This window comes from Electrona antarctica (assembly GCF_951216825.1).
Source record: "Electrona antarctica genome assembly, contig: scaffold_148, whole genome shotgun sequence".
Classification (NCBI taxonomy): Eukaryota; Metazoa; Chordata; class Actinopteri; order Myctophiformes; family Myctophidae; genus Electrona; species Electrona antarctica.
The window spans coordinates 3,278-20,000 of record NW_027638306.1 but is presented as its reverse complement, the minus strand read 5'-3'; the positions used below and the strand labels follow the sequence as shown (position 1 = coordinate 20,000).

Here is a 16,723-nt window from a genome sequence, read left to right as displayed (position 1 = left end):
CAGGAGACTTTTTATTTAAATCGTCTGTCATTATATCGTTGTGGCTTTAATTTCACACTAAACGATTGGTCGCCGACTAGGCATCACACACTGCAAGAGTTCACCAAGATGCCATCCAGACCCGATACACACAGGCTACAAAGATCATTGGTTTCATATTGTCTCCACCAGGCCGAAGGCATGGGGAGAGAGTATGTTTTGCACTCTGTGTGTGTGTGTGTGTGTGTGTGTGTCCGTCCGTCCGTCCGTTACCAGCTAATCTCCGGCACCGTTATCCCGGTCGATGCCAAATTTTGCACACACACTCCCTGGATGCCAACGATGAACCTCTGCCCCAAAATTTCCAGAACGACCTGTTATAGCGCCACCAGGAGGCCGACTATTGAAAAAACATTTTTTTGATATTACTCCTCCAGATTCTGTCCAAAAATTCCGCAAATCGTTACACACTATCTCTAGTCATGTGTTCGACGGATCTGTCCGAAATTTCATATTCGATCCTAATTGGCTAACATTAATATATTATGCTAATAACTCAAATTTCCACGGGAGTTGAATTTCAAACTTTTAGTACATTTATTAGACACACAGTTATTAGACACCTTTAGAATAAATACATTTCAGATTTTTATTGAAGGGAATTATTATTATATTATTATAATTATTATTTTATTGAAGCCCCTTGAGATGCACCATCTTCCACCTACACCACCAACCACCACATAATACAAAATGGAGATAAGGTCACAGTGCAAATATTTCAGTGTCATAATTGGTTACAGTCAGGTTAGAAGCATAGACAAGTTGAGTCTAGATGTGAAAGTAAGGAGGTCCTGAAGATACTAAATGATGAAATGGATCTAAGAGATAGAGGGAGGTTGTTCCAATCGAATGGGGCTTTGTAGCAGAAAGACCTCCGCCCAACCACATTGGAGATTTGGGGGATTTTAAAGTAAGGGATGTAGATGTCTTAGTGGATATGATGAGGTGAGAAACACATTGGTGAAGACATTTCTTGGTAACGATTTAGTTCCCAGATTGGTCAAATACCTGATAAAATGTCCTTACTGTATTAAGGGTTTCTTCCTGGAGGCTGAACCCTTGACAGTCAAACGTGCCAATGGGAAAAAAACGGTAATATAGTGACATCACACTATCAGCCCCTCCCCTAACCCATCCCCTTTTATCATACAACTACAGCTGTGGGTGTGGCTTCAGTTCAGGTGGATCACCACCCATCACCACCCACCAGGCATACTTAATGAACTGGTGGGCGTGCCCACATAAAAACGACATTTTAACAAATACTGTACACTTTTTTGAAAAAAAATCTTCCTCCTTATATTAAAATAATACCTGATGATCATGTATGTATCATGTGTTTAGGGTGGGAAAAAATCATGGCACTCCATCTTTAAGCCATTCTGGGCGGGAACCCCTTTTGGTGTTAGCATTATGTTATGCTTTAGCTGTTGAAAAATAGCAGATCTACAAGCTCATAGCACACCACTCGGTGGCGCGCAACGAGCTTGTAGGTCTGCTATTTTTGAAAAATCGAAGAACCACTGACATAGAAACAGCTTTTTCAGAAAACTGTCAGGATGTAGAAGACATTTTTAGAATCTGATCTCAGGCCTGAATGGGTTTAAAGGTCGCTGTACCTTGTCCACGTTGGCGCGCGTCTTGGCCGACGTCTCCACGTACTGGACGCCCCAGTCGGCGGCGCGGCCCGTCACCTCGTCGGCCGACACCTGCCGCCGATCCTCCAGGTCCGACTTGTTCCCCACGAGGAGGAGAGGAATGCCCTCCTCCTCCTTCACACGCAGGATCTGCTCCCTGAGACAGACACGCACACACGCACACACACGCACACAGTCAAGAGGAATTATACCACAGGTCGTTTCGAGGAAGCAATCTGATTGGTTGAAACGGCTTCTAGCCGTGGTTCAAATGAGCACCACTCCACACCTAATCAAAACAAAGAATTCAGCTGCTCTGTTCTCCCAGAGCGCAGCAGACTGGGTGGCTAGGCTAGCTAGTTTCTGTTCTCCCAGAGAGCAGCAGACTGGGTGGCTAGGCTAGCTAGTTTCTGTTCTCCCAGAGAGCAGCAGACTGGGTGGCTAGGCTAGCTAGTTTCTGTTCTCCCAGAGAGCAGCAGACTGGGTGGCTAGGCTAGCTAGTTTCTGTTCTCCCAGAGCAGCAGCAGACTGGGTGGCTAGGCTAGCTAGTTTCTGTTCTCCCAGAGAGCAGCAGACTGGGTGGCTAGGCTAGCTAGTTTCTGTTCTCCCAGAGCAGCAGCAGACTGGGTGGCTAGGCTAGCTAGTTTCTGTTCTCCCAGAGAGCAGCAGACTGGGTGGCTAGGCTAGCTAGTTTCTGTTCTCCCAGAGAGCAGCAGACTGGGTGGCTAGGCTAGCTAGTTTCTGTTCTCCCAGAGAGCAGCAGACTGGGTGGCTAGGCTAGCTAGTTTCTGTTCTCCCAGAGAGCAGCAGACTGGGTGGCTAGGCTAGCTAGTTTCTGTTCTCCCAGAGCAGCAGCAGACTGGGTGGCTAGGCTAGCTAGTTTCTTGGGACATTTGTGGTCGTATAGTGGCTACATCTGTCATTAAAAAATATGTTTTTTCAGCGATTTTCTTAGTTTTAAGGGTAACTGTTGTGTAATTGCAATATTACACGAGAGGGTGTGGTTTAACGTGATTATTGCCACTTCAGTGATGCTTGCTGAACTCGTCTGACCGCATCACTGCCGTGGCAATAATCACGTTAAACCACACCCTCTCGTGTAATATTGCTTAAAGGGATAGTTCAGATTTTTTTAACTTAAGTTGTATGAAATACTTCCCATTAATATAGTGGTTGCAACTGTATTAATTGATTGCCCGCAGTAAAAGTAAATTAATCCACAAAACTAACGTAATTTGTATTGTTGACCTATTTCTAAAATATTAGTGCAACTTTCGTTCTTTTTTTACCCCTCTATCACACAGAACTATGTTTTTTGTGTCCATATCACTACGCCCAAAAAATAGTTCCATGTGATAGAGGGGTCAAAGTTGAACGAAAGTCGCGCTAATATTTTAGAAATAGGTCAACAATACAAATTACGTTCGTTTTGTGGATTCATCTACTTTTACTGCGTGGCCCCAGTGCCCCCCACAAAATGACCGGAACTACTTAATATTGACCAAAACCAGAGCAGAACTCCCACCACGGGACTCGGGCAATCAATTAATACAGTTGCAACCACTATATTAATGGCAAGTATTTCATACAGCTTAAGTTCAAAAAATCTGAACTATCCCTTTAATTCTCACATGCACTGTCAGACAAAATGCGACTCTTTTTGAGACAGTCATGGCGGCAAGACTAACTGTTCAGGAGAGGAGAAAAACAGTTTTTTTTGTTTTGTTTTTTATCCAAAATAGGTTAATAGCACAGAAGTGAACCTTTCAAGCCTGTTTTCTCAACTCGCTGTTTCTCTGCAAGACATTACTCTATAAGCCATACCTCCAAAACTGGCGGGTCAAACTGAACAACCAATATGTCAATTTGAAGCTATGATGATTCCCTGCTTTCATATGATATGAAAAAAAAAAAAAAAAAAATCAATGACTTATCTTCGTCACAAATGAGTCCCACACCAACAGACACACAGTACACGAGCGCACATAACTTGCATGGACGCACCTTAGAGTATATATGAATAGAGACGGCACCCGGAGGAAACCCTGAGGCCAAATGGACAAAGTGGCCGAATTTGGTATTGCAGCACTGGCCCAAACACATGAACGCGCTGGTCCGTTGACTATACATTGCGCACGTTCATGGTGACACGTGAACGCCGTTTCATACGTGAACGCACGTGAACGTGTGCAATGATAGTCAACGGCCAGCACCGCGTTCATGTGTTTGGGCCCAATCCATCCCAGAATGCACTCTGTTCCTACCCGGAAGGAGGAGTGAAATCGCCTCATGCGCTTTTGAGCAACTTAACCCATTTTGGGTGGGAACCCCTTTTGGTGTTAGCATTATGTTATGGTTTAGCTATTGAAAAATAGCAGATCTACAAGCTCGTAGCGCGCGCTATGAGCTTGTAGGTCTGCTATTTTTGAAAAATCAAAGAACGACTGACATAGAAACATAGCCTTTTCAGAAAACTGTCGGGATGTAGAAGACATTTTTAGAATCTGATCTCAGGTCAAAATGGGTTAATGCAAGTGGATGGGAGGAGAAACCTGGTGCTGTCTCTATTCATATATACTCTAAGGAGGAGAAACCCGGTGCAGTCTCTATTCATATATACTCTAAGGGAGGAGAAACCTGGTGCTGTCTCTATTCATATATACTCTAAGGAGGAGAAACCCGGTGCCGTCTCTATTCATATATACTCTAAGGAGGAGAAACCTGGTGCCGTCTCTATTCATATATACTCTAAGGAGGAGAAACCTGGTGCCGTCTCTATTCATATATACTCTAAGGGAGGAGAAACCCGGTGCCGTCTCTATTCATATATACTCTAAGGAGGAGAAACCCGGTGCCGTCTCTATTCATATATACTCTAAGGAGGAGAAACCCGGTGCCGTCTCTATTCATATATACTCTAAGGAGGAGAAACCCGGTGCCGTCTCTATTCATATATACTCTAAGGAGGAGAAACCCGGTGCCGTCTCTATTCATATATACTCTAAGGGAGGAGAAACCCGGTGCCGTCTCTATTCATATATACTCTAAGGAGGAGAAACCCGGTGCCGTCTCTATTCATATATACTCTAAGGAGGAGAAACCCGGTGCCGTCTCTATTCATATATACTCTAAGGAGGAGAAACCCGGTGCCGTCTCTATTCATATATACTCTAAGGAGGAGAAACCTGGTGCCGTCTCTATTCATATATACTCTAAGGAGGAGAAACCTGGTGCCGTCTCTATTCATATATACTCTAAGGAGGAGAAACCCGGTGCCGTCTCTATTCATATATACTCTAAGGAGGAGAAACCCGGTGCCGTCTCTATTCATATATACTCTAAGGAGGAGAAACCTGGTGCCGTCTCTATTCATATATACTCTAAGGGACACATGGCCGCTAACAGACTGTATGACCATTTATTCGCTGTGATGTTTGGGTCACAAAGACCATCAGTTACGCCTATGAAGAATAAACTCATTGTACCCATTTAGGCCCGACGTCGAAATAAAACAAACGTTGGCTCTGAAAGAATATATATTCAAATATTTGTACCGCATTTTTACGACTTTTTCAAAAATAGCAGACCTACAAGCTCGTAGCGTGCCACTTGGTGGCGCGCTATGAGCTTGTAGATCTGCTATTTTTCAATAGCTAAAGTATAACATATTGCTTTAAAACACCAAAAGGGGTGAAAAATATGTAGTTCCAGGGACCCCCCTCCCCCCTCCACCCAGAAGCAAAGATTTGAGTTAAAAACGTTTGCACTGAAAGAATATATATTCAAAGATTTGCGCCACATTTTCACGTTTTTTTCAAAAATAGCAGACCTACAAGCTCGTAGATTTTTCAAAAAACAGCAGACGAGTGAGCTTGTAGATCTGCTATTTTTCAATAGCTAAAGCATAACGTAATGCTGGGCCGTGGCTCAGCGGTCCAGGCACCTTGGCTGGTAATCCAGTCTGGCAGTGTGCAGCGGGTTCGACTCCCGATCCCGACGGCCTTTACTGCATGTCTTCCCCCCTCCCCCCCATCTCTCTCCCCATTTCCTGTCAGCCTACTGTCTGTCCCTCCATAAAACAAATATTTAAAAAAATAAAGCTACTACCGGATGTTATTGTTCGGAAGATGTCACCGCTCTATTTGGTCAAAATCGGCATAATGGTGACGTTACCGCCACCATCAGGACTGGGTATAATACTATAGGATTGCCGTGTGAGAAAGAGATGTAGTGTCACAGATTTTTCTATTGGCATTAAAATGACGAATTAAACATATGAATAGTGTAGGCAGAAGGCACAATCCACTGTTAATTAGGCTGGCCATAAGCCAGTTAATAAATACTTCAATCAATCAAAAGAAAAGCAGAACTTCTCCTCCTCACCTGAACTCCAGGGTGGCGCTGAAGCTCTCCTGCTCCGTGATGGAGAACACCAGCAGGAAGCCCTCCCCGCTGCGAAAGTAGTTGTCCCGGATGGCGGCGTAGTCCTCCTGGCCCGCCGTGTCCAGGATGTCGATCTGGACCTCCTCCCCGTCCAGGACCACCTTCTTCCTGTAGCTGTCCGCCTTGGTGGGCTCGTAGTCCTCCACGAACTGGACCGGGGGGGGGGGGGGGGGGGGGGAGGGAGGGGGGGAGAGAGAGAGAGAGAGAGAGAGAGAGAGAGGAGACAGAGAGACAGACACGGACGGAGAGAGAGGGATGCGGACACAGAGATTAAAATAAGGTGCTTTTTAAAAAAAAATGTTTATTGCCATTATATAATCATTTACAGGCAATTTCATTTCATTTTACAATACATGTTCCATTTTCTCTCACTTAATTTCTTTTTTTTTTCTTTTTCTTTTAAGTGTAAAAATAAATAAAGTGACATTACAAGAAAAAGGGGAAAGAAAAAACAAAAACAAAAAACCAAAATACATAATATATTATAGTATATTATAGTATAGTATTGTTTGCCTTGCGAGTGCCTTGGGGGTAAACCTTTACTTTTCACTGGGAGGTTTTAATTTAGGGTGTCTGGGCAGCGTTTCTATTTGTAGAATCTGCTTCCAGATATTCTGCCACCAACTCCCATCTCCTTTTGAAGTTAGGGAGCTTAATTTGTAACTGGGCTGTCATATATTCCATCTTATATATTTGTTTAACTTTTTGTAGCCACTGATCAATAGTAGGTGGGTTGGGTTTCATCCAATTAAGTGTCACAAGTTGTCTTGCTACTATTAATAGAATATGTATTATACCATGGTCATTCGTGAACACTTGTTCATATCTAATAAAGATGATCTTGAGTTCAGTGGAATATCTTTTTTAAAGATTTTATCTAAATTCTATTTTTACCTTTTTCCAATAAGTCTGTATTTTTGGGCAGTCCCAAAATATATGTGTATGGTCATGTGTATGTGTATGGTCACCAATCACAGTTTCTCCAACATTTATCAGTAGAGTTGGGCTTATATGGACTGGCTGTCAGAGGGGTCCTAAAGAGCCTCATTTTAGCTTTCCAGTCAAATTCTTTCCATACTTGGCTCTGTAGTCCTCCATGACTCTGTAGTCCTCCATGACAGCCAGAACATGTATCATCCTCTATCACAATGTTCAACTCCATTTCCCCATTTTCCCTTGATATGAAGTGTATTATCTGACATATCTAACCTTCATTTTTTTGAGTGGTGTAAACCACTCCTACAACTAGCTTTGTTAGTGCCGAAAAAATTTGCATGGTTGCTATGTTCACCCTGTTCACCCGGGTGTGATTTCATTACGTCAGACATGATTTCATTACGTCAGACAGGCCTTACACCACTCAGTTCACACGGGTGTGATTTTTTATATATAAGTGATACTTGTTTTTTTGTTGGTGTTGGGTGTTCAGAGATGTCAATAGAATGTTGCTCCATATTGTTCGGTATTCTTTTAATTGCGTCCCAATCTTTATTTCTTGTAATATAGTTTCTGATGTGTAAATATCTATATAAATCTGTTGGTGGCAGGGCATACCTCTGTTGGAGTTGTAAGAAAGATTTAAATATATTACCATCAAACAATTGGTTGATTGTAATCAAATCCCTTTCCGCCCATCTTTTATATGCTCCGTCCCATATAGATGGAATAAATTCTATGTTGCCTACAATAGTCATGGCTCTTGATAGGGCCGTGGCTATCTTTAGCTGTTTTTGCACTGAAACCCACATTTTCAATGTATGTTTAACCCATATATTATTTATTTTGATCTTCTTTTGTTCTATAGGGACCCATCCTGTCTCCGCATCTCTGAACACCCACGCCACAACTGCTCGAAGTTGAGCACTCACCATGATCAACTCACCTCACCATGATCACCTCACCTCACCATGATCAACTCACCAAATCGTACATGAACTGCAGGGTGAGTGCAGACTCACCTCATCGTACATGAACTGCAGGGTGAGTGCAGACTCACCTCATCGTACATGAACTGCAGGGTGAGTGCAGACTCACCTCATCGTACATGAACTGCAGGGTGAGTGCACTCACCTCATCGTACATGAACTGCAGGGTGAGTGCAGACTCACCTCATCGTACATGAACTGCAGGGTGATCAACTCACCTCATCGTACATGAACTGCAGGGTGATCAACTCACCTCATCGTACATGAACTGCAGGGTGATCAACTCACCTCATCGTACATGAACTGCAGGGTGATCAACTCACCTCACCATGATCACCTCACCTCACCATGATCAACTCACCTCATCGTACATGAACTGCAGGGTGATCAACTCACCTCATCGTACATGAACTGCAGGGTGATCAACTCACCTCATCGTACATGAACTGCAGGGTGAGTGCAGACTCACCTCATCGTACATGAACTGCAGGGTGAACTCACCTCATCGTACATGAACTGCAGGGTGAACTCACCTCATCGTACATGAACTGCAGGGTGAGTGCAGACTCACCTCATCGTACATGAACTGCAGGGTGAACTCACCTCATCGTACATGAACTGCAGGGTAAACTCACCTCATCGTACATGAACTGCAGGGCGAACTCACCTCATCGTACATGAACTGCAGGGTGAGTGCAGACTTCCCAACTCCTCCGCTGCCCACCATGATCACCTTGTGGAGGACCAGAGAGCTCTGGCTCTTGTTCTTCCCGGAGGCCATGTTGGAAAATACCTTTAAGAAGTAACACATCAACAGAACAGTAAGTTCTGAGCAGGACACAGTTTCCATGAATCAACAGAACAGTATAGTGGACAGACGGTTCTGAGCAGGAGACAGTTTCCACGAATGAACAGAACAATAGCAAGAATCTGCACAAGGTGCGTTTGATTTTAGCCTACCTTACAGCCCTCCCTCGGTATCTCCTCTCTGTGTACTGTCAGCCCCTCGGCCTGGCAGGTCTGGTCTCTCCTCTCGGCCCAGCCAGCACTTGACGAGAGCCTTTGGAATGTAGGAGGAACACACACACACACACACACACACACACGCACACGCACACGCACACGCACACGCACACGGAAATGAGGATTAGTGTGGCTGACAATTTGATGGATGTAATAATATCCAACTTTAGTGTAATGGCAACTGTAATAGTCTAGTAGCCAGAATGTGAACCCGGACATGTTGAGTGATGAATTCCTGTTCTGTCCTTTGTCTATATAGAAGTGTCTATTTGTACGTCTCTAAATGTTTTTGATGAATTGAACATGGTGGACCCTATTGGAAACAAGTGTAATGCTTAATTGGGTCGTCCACTCACAGTTAACAGCCTTTGTATTGAGTTTGTGCTTGAAATGTACTGTAATTCTGCAAACTGTTAATACATTGTTCAATCAATCAATCAAGTACACCAACGTTTGACGTTATAAATGTTGTGTAGGGGTCCCCAGCATGTAGAAACTGATGTTATAAATGTTGAGTAGGGGTCCCCAGCATGTAGAAACTGATGTTATAAATGTTGAGTAGGGGTCCCCAGAATGTAGAAACTGATGTTATAAATGTTGAGTAGGGGTCCCCAGCATGTAGAAACTGATGTTATAAATGTTGAGTAGGGGTCCCCAGCATGTAGAAACTGATGTTAGAAATGTTGAGTAGGGGTCCCCAGCATGTAGAAACTGATGTTAGAAATGTTGAGTAGGGGTCCCCAGCATGTAGAAACTGATGTTAGAAATGTTGAGTAGGGGTCCCCAGCATGTAGAAACTGATGTTATAAATGTTGAGTAGGGGTCCCCAGCATGTAGAAACTGATGTTATAAATGTTGAGTAGGGGTCCCCAGCATGTAGAAACTGATGTTAGAAATGTTGAGTAGGGGTCCCCAGCATGTAGAAACTGATGTTATAAATGTTGAGTAGGGTTTCAAATGTTGAAAGGGTTTTTGTGAGGGTAGGTACCCTCACAAAAACATGCAGTAATCCCGGTCTCTAAACTGCCTCCCCCTGGCCAGCCGGGGCGCCTGATGGAGGGGAAAGGAACTGGTTGGAATAACGTGTTCCTTCCACGCGCCACGTCCAACCAGGGAAACTCCCCCCTGTCAGGTGTAAAGGAGCAACTTGGACACTCAGGCATGAAGGAAGCATGAGTTCAAGTCTGTTGCTCTCCCCAAGTCCCCCATATATGGGGACTAGGTTGGCGGAGGGTGTGCAGAGCCCAGGATCACATTAGATAATTGACACAGGGGTGAAAAATGAGTTACAAAATCATGGGATTAAAAATATAAATAAAAAAAAGAAAAGGGTTGAGCACCACTGACATAGAAACATAGGGTTTTTCAGAAAACCGTTAGGATTTAGAAGACTTGGCCTCGGTTCTAAATGGGACAAAGTATATGGCATCGTATCGTAAAGCTAAATTACCTCTGGATGAACTACAGTTAGGAATGACTGATGGGCTGAGCTGCAGATGTGTCTGTTCTGACTGGAAGGCCGGCTCTGCCCGCAACAAAGTTCGCAAGCAGACCTGTCGCAGGCCGGGTTTCCTGCAGGAAAAGAGAAAAGAGTTTGGTCAGAGCAGCAGCATTATTGTCTTATAAGAATGGAACACAAAGGGCAGGTCTACGCTGCTGTATTTTAACATCAGTTATTATAGGAATGGAACACAAAGGGCAGGTCTACGCTGCTGTATTTTAACATCAGTTATTATAGGAATGGAACACAATGGGGCAGGTCTACGCTGCTGTATTTTAACATCAGTTATTATAGGAATGGAACATAAAGGGCAGGTCTACGCCGCTGTATTTTAACATCAGTTATTATAGGAATGGAACACAAAGGGCAGGTCTACGCTGCTGTATTTTAACATCAGTTATTATAGGAATGGAACACAAAGGGAAGGTCTACGCTGCTGTATTTTAACATCAGTTATTATAGGAATGGAACACAAAGGGAAGGTCTACGCTGCTGTATTTTAACATCAGTTATTATAGGAATGGAACACAAAGGGCAGGTCTACGCTGCTGTATTTTAACATCAGTTATTATAGGAATGGAACACAATGGGGCAGGTCTACGCTGCTGTATTTTAACATCAGTTATTATAGGAATGGAACATGAAGGGCAGGTCTACGCCGCTGTATTTTAACATCAGTTATTATAGGAATGGAACACAAAGGGAAGGTCTACGCTGCTGTATTTTAACATCAGTTATTATAGGAATGGAACACAAAGGGCAGGTCTACGCTGCTGTATTTTAACATCAGTTATTATAGGAATGGAACACAAAGGGAAGGTCTACGCTGCTGTATTTTAACATCAGTTATTATAGGAATGGAACACAAAGGGCAGGTCTACACTGCTGTATTTTAACATCAGTTATTATAGGAATGGAACACAAAGGGCATGTCTACGCTGCTGTATTTTAACATCAGTTATTATATGAATGGAACACAAAGGGCAGGTCTACGCTGCTGTATTTTAACATCAGTTATTATATGAATGGAACACAATGGGGCAGGTCTACGCTGCTGTATTTTAACATCAGTTATTATAGGAATGGAACATGAAGGGCAGGTCTACGCCGCTGTATTTTAACATCAGTTATTATAGGAATGGAACACAAAGGGAAGGTCTACGCTGCTGTATTTTAACATCAGTTATTATAGGAATGGAACACAAAGGGCAGGTCTACGCTGCTGTATTTTAACATCAGTTATTATAGGAATGGAACACAAAGGGAAGGTCTACACTGCTGTATTTTAACATCAGTTATTATAGGAATGGAACACAAAGGGCAGGTCTACACTGCTGTATTTTAACATCAGTTATTATAGGAATGGAACACAAAGGGCAGGTCTACGCTGCTGTATTTTAACATCAGTTATTATATGAATGGAACACAAAGGGCAGGTCTACGCTGCTGTATTTTAACATCAGTTATTATATGAATGGAACACAAAGGGCAGGTCTACGCTGCTGTATTTAGTTATAGTTATATTAACTTTATGAACTGTTTACATAACTGCATTGGACACAAAAAGACAATAACATTTAATACTAGTCATAAAGTAATTAAAGCGGGTTTGGAATCACAGCTGAAATCAATACTATATCAGTTCTGATATTAACATGTGGGGCGCATTAAGTGAAGGTGGGGGCCGCATGTGGCCCCCGGGCCCACATTAAGTGAAGGTGGGGGCCGCATGTGGCCCCCGGGCCCACACTAAGTGAAGGTGGGGGCCGCATGTGGCCCCCGGGCCCACATTAAGTGAAGGTGGGGGCCGCATGTGGCCCCCGGGCCCACATTAAGTGAAGGTGGGGGCCGCCCGCATGTGGCCCCCAGTTGCCAGTTGCCCACCCCTGGTATAGAGTGTGTAGGCTAATCTAATCCAGCTAAATCTAAGATTTGACCCAAAATAAATTGCAAAAGTAATCGTTCAAGATATTTTTTTTATGATCCTTAGGTTCATCCAGATAACATATTAACACTTAGCCCCTCAACTAGCGCCCCTCAACTAGCGCCCCTCAACTGGCGCCCCTCAACTGGCGCCCCTCAACTGGCGCCCCTCAACTGGTGCCCCTCAACTGGCGCCCCTCAACTGGCGCCCCTCAACTGGCGCCCCTCAACTGGCGCTCCTCAACTGGCGCCCCTCAACTGGCGCCCCTCAACTGGTGCCCCTCAACTAGCACCCCTCAACTAGTGCCCCTCAACTAGTGCCCCTAGTGCCCCTCAACTAGCTCCCCTAGTGCCCCTCAACTAGTGCCCCTCAAAAACCAAGGTTGGCCACACCAAGAGTTGCCAACAACCTGAAATCCAAATATCAAAAGGGACAACCGGCCAGGCATCCCTTTTCCAAAAAGACATCCACAAAAAGTAGAAATATCACTGTATATAAACTACAGCACAGTGAACAGTATGTACACTTATATTAACACCCCAACCTCTGAATTATAGTATAGTATACATTAAAGAATTTATATAAGCAGTTTGAACTTCAAAAGAGGTTTCATTGATCGACTGATTTCCCCCCAAATAAGGAACAAAGTGTGTCCCTTATCAGGTCAACACACGCACGCACGCATGCATGCACGCACGCACGCAGGCACACACGGCTGATTACCAGCCCACAGTAAACAGCCTGGCGGGGGTTGGTTGGCAGATATGGAAAAAGAGTTACTTCTATCCAACCTTTACGAGGGCTACTGGTCTGAGAGCAGCTCGCTGGTGAAGGACAAACGGGCACGACATGTAACCAAATGGACCCGTACAGGTCCATTTGGTTACATGTTGTGCCCTCTCAGAGTTGATAATGTTGTTGTCGTTCTAAAATCCTGGCTCCCTCCCTCCCTCCCCGCTGTGTGTCAAATGACTGATTTCAAAATACTACAGTGTTGGGTCGAATAATTAATAATAGGTTAGCAGCATGAAACGGTGTTAGGGACAAAAACACGATTGCGATCTTTGTTTTACGATCTGACCTGATCCGTTCCAGACCCGTCAGGTCATCTGGGACAGAAAGAAAGGTCTGCTTTCTTTCTGTCTGTCTCCTATACAGATACAACCTGGGGAAGCAATTTAGTAATGTTATAAAACCTGGGGAAGCAGCATTTAGTAATGTTATAAAACCTGGGGAAGTAGCATTTAGTAATTTTATAAAACCTGGGGAAGCAGCATTTAGTAATTTGTATGCACCACAGTTCAATTCTGGAACAAACTCACAGAAAACTGCAGGTCTTGTCTGTCGAGTTATATTTCATTTTTTTTAGAACCGGGCTAGAACCGGCCCTGATCCTAATGTCATTTGGTATTAATGCACTTGATGTTTTGTGTAAAGCACGTTTGAACTGCCTTGTTGTTGAAATGTCCTGTACCAAAACAAATATGTCTTGCCCTTGCCTGTGTGGCCGGCAACACCCACACCACCAACAAGGGTGTGTGTTGGTGTGTGACACACACACACACACACACACACACACACACACACACACACACACACACACACACACACACACACACACACACACACACACACACACACACACACACACACACACACACACACACACACACACACACACACACACACACCTATCAAGGTTGATAATAAAGACATGCCAGCAATTCCTACAGACAGACAGACAGGCAGACAGGCAGGCAGGCACGCAGACATGCAGGCACGCAGACAGGCAGGCACTAGGCAGGCAGGCAGGCACACAGACAGGCAGACAGGCAGGCAGGCAGGCATACAACTGCAGCTCAGAAGAACAGCCTCCATTTTGAAAACTTAAAACTAAAAAAAACACAGATAGAGAAAGAGAGACAGAGAGACAGACAGACAGACAGACAGACACAGAGAGAGAGACAGACAGACAGACTCAGAGAGAGAGAGACACAGAGAGAGAGAGAGAAAGACAGACTCAGAGAGAGAGAGAGAGAGGGCTCCTAATATGAGCCTAAAAGAGGAACAAGTCAACAGTATGATGTTAAAAGTAGTTTCCTCTCCAACCAGCTGACCAAACTGTACAAACACAACATATTATATACCAGATCAACACTTCTGATTGGACGAGGAGCCTAAAAGGGCAGAGCGGCCATTGGCAGCGAAAGAATGTCGATCAACATCAACAACAGAACAGCGTCGACTGGAAGAGGACATTAGTCTTTACTAAAAGTGACCTCTGTAGGAAACACATGTTTATGAAACGTACAGATATTTAAGAGATGATATTAGTGTCATTTTCTCACCTGTTTTCAGGACGCTGGGCGCAGTGTGTGGGGCGCTGGACGCTGGACGCTGGACGCTCTGCATGCAGTCCAGTGAGTTCAACTTTTACAACTCACACTCAGGAGCATCAAGGCGGCGGACAGCGACACCGGCGGCGCTGCCGGTGATGTCCTTCAAAATAAAACTGTCAAGTTTTTTTAAAAGAAAACTTTTGTTGTCTTTGTTTGTTTTGGATAAAAAACAACACAAGGGGTAAAAACAACAACACACAAAACTGTCAATATCCACATATATATATACAGTGTATAGTACACATACAGTATATAACATGCAGTATAAAATAGACTGTACAGATTCTATTTGGATATTTATTGTACTTTTTTATCCCACGATTTTGTAACCCATTTTTCACCCCTGTGTCAATTATCTAATGTGATCCTGGGCTCTACACACCCTCCGCCAACCTAGTCCCCATATATGGGGGACATGGGGCGAGCAACGGACTTGAACTCATGCTTCCTTCATGCCTGAGTGTCCAAGTTGCTCCTTTACACCTGACAGGGGGGAGTTTCCCTGGTTGGACGTAGCGCGTGGAAGGAACACGTTATTCCAACCAGTTCCTTTCCCCTCCATCAGGCGCCCCGGCTCAGTTTAGAGACCAGGATTACTGTATGTTTTTGTGAGGGTACGTACCCTAGGGGACACTGGGAGTACATGTGAGGGTACCTACCCTAGGGGACACGGGGAGAACATGTGAGGGTACCTACCCTAGGGGACACGGGGAGTACATGTGAGGGTACCTACCCTAGGGGACACGGGGAGAACATGTGAGGGTACCTACCCTAGGGGACACGGGGAGAACATGCAAACTCCACACAGAAAGGCCCTTTCGCCAACCCCGCCTCGGGTACGGGCACTGATGACGCGGAGGAGGAAACACGCCGCCAGCACCCACAGCATCCCGAGCGGGAATCGAACCCAGGACCTTCTAGCTGTGAGGCGACAGCACTACCAACTGTGCCACCGTGCCCCCCTATTTACCTTTTTTATTATTATTTTGTTATACTCTCTACTCTCTAGCCTATATAATATACTCTAACTCTGCTTTTATGCTTTTATTTTGAAGGACCAGTCAGCAAACTTCCTGGTGTCGTGCAGCTAACTTAACACATGTCAAACTTTGGCCCCGCCCCTCTGGAAGATAACACGGGCAGGACGTGATGTCACAGAATTACTCCAGTTTCTACTTTGCAGACAGATTATTAATTTATTGATTTGACCGAGTTGATCAATTACTGACGTTGATTAGATTTAAAGTATTCGTTAATCATGTTTGCAGTGGTGGGAAAAAAAAGTACTCAATTGTTTTACTTAACTTAAGTAAAAGTATATCAATGCTGCTCACACTGTTACAATAAGGTAGAAAATCTACTTGAGTTAAAAGTACAAACATGTATCATTATAAGGGGGGTCCTTGACATTAAACGGGTTTGAGAATCACTGCTAGAGCCGTAAAAATCTTCTCTTATAGGGGGTCCCTGGCATGTCTCTTCAAATGGGGGGTCCGCGGGGCTAATTTGTGTCAATCTGGGGGTCCTTGACATGAACAAGTTTGGGAACCACAAACACATTTTACATGTTCTTCTGGTTATAAGCTAAACACTGTGACACGTTTAAAAAGTGTTACAAATACAAATATAACACGGAAATGTAATGTAAAGTTACTCTGAGAACCACGTGACTAGACAAGTCGCTGCAGAGCACTGTCTGGAATATTTGCTGCTGCGACTGTAGTTACAGCATCTCGACGATAGATGGCAGTGTTTCACCAGGTTAGGCTCCGTGAAGCATCAAACAGAGTGAAGGTCACCAACACAACAGAATCGCAGCTTCAAACACC

At 44.2% G+C, this 16,723-nt stretch overlaps 1 protein-coding gene across 2 annotated transcripts in view; it reads right to left on the bottom strand.

Annotated features, from left to right (window-relative positions):
- LOC306918196 (ras-related protein ralB-A-like) overlaps positions 1–14,970 on the bottom strand; it is a 19,184-nt gene extending 4,214 nt beyond the window's left edge. Inside the window, exons 1-6 of one of the 2 annotated variants that reach the window (XM_079531074.1) lie at positions 14,844–14,970; positions 10,521–10,642; positions 9,008–9,107; positions 8,715–8,840; positions 6,063–6,271; positions 1,662–1,836 (exon numbers count right to left, since the gene is read on the bottom strand). In XM_079531074.1, coding sequence (XP_079387200.1) covers positions 1,662–1,836; positions 6,063–6,271; positions 8,715–8,828 — 498 coding nt within the window. In that variant the 5' untranslated portion in view covers positions 8,829–8,840; positions 9,008–9,107; positions 10,521–10,642; positions 14,844–14,970. The remainder of the gene's footprint in view (positions 1–1,661; positions 1,837–6,062; positions 6,272–8,714; positions 8,841–9,007; positions 9,108–10,520; positions 10,643–14,843) is intronic. The other variant, XM_079531075.1, reaches the window with a different exon arrangement.
- Positions 14,971–16,723: the final 1,753 nt, after the last annotated feature.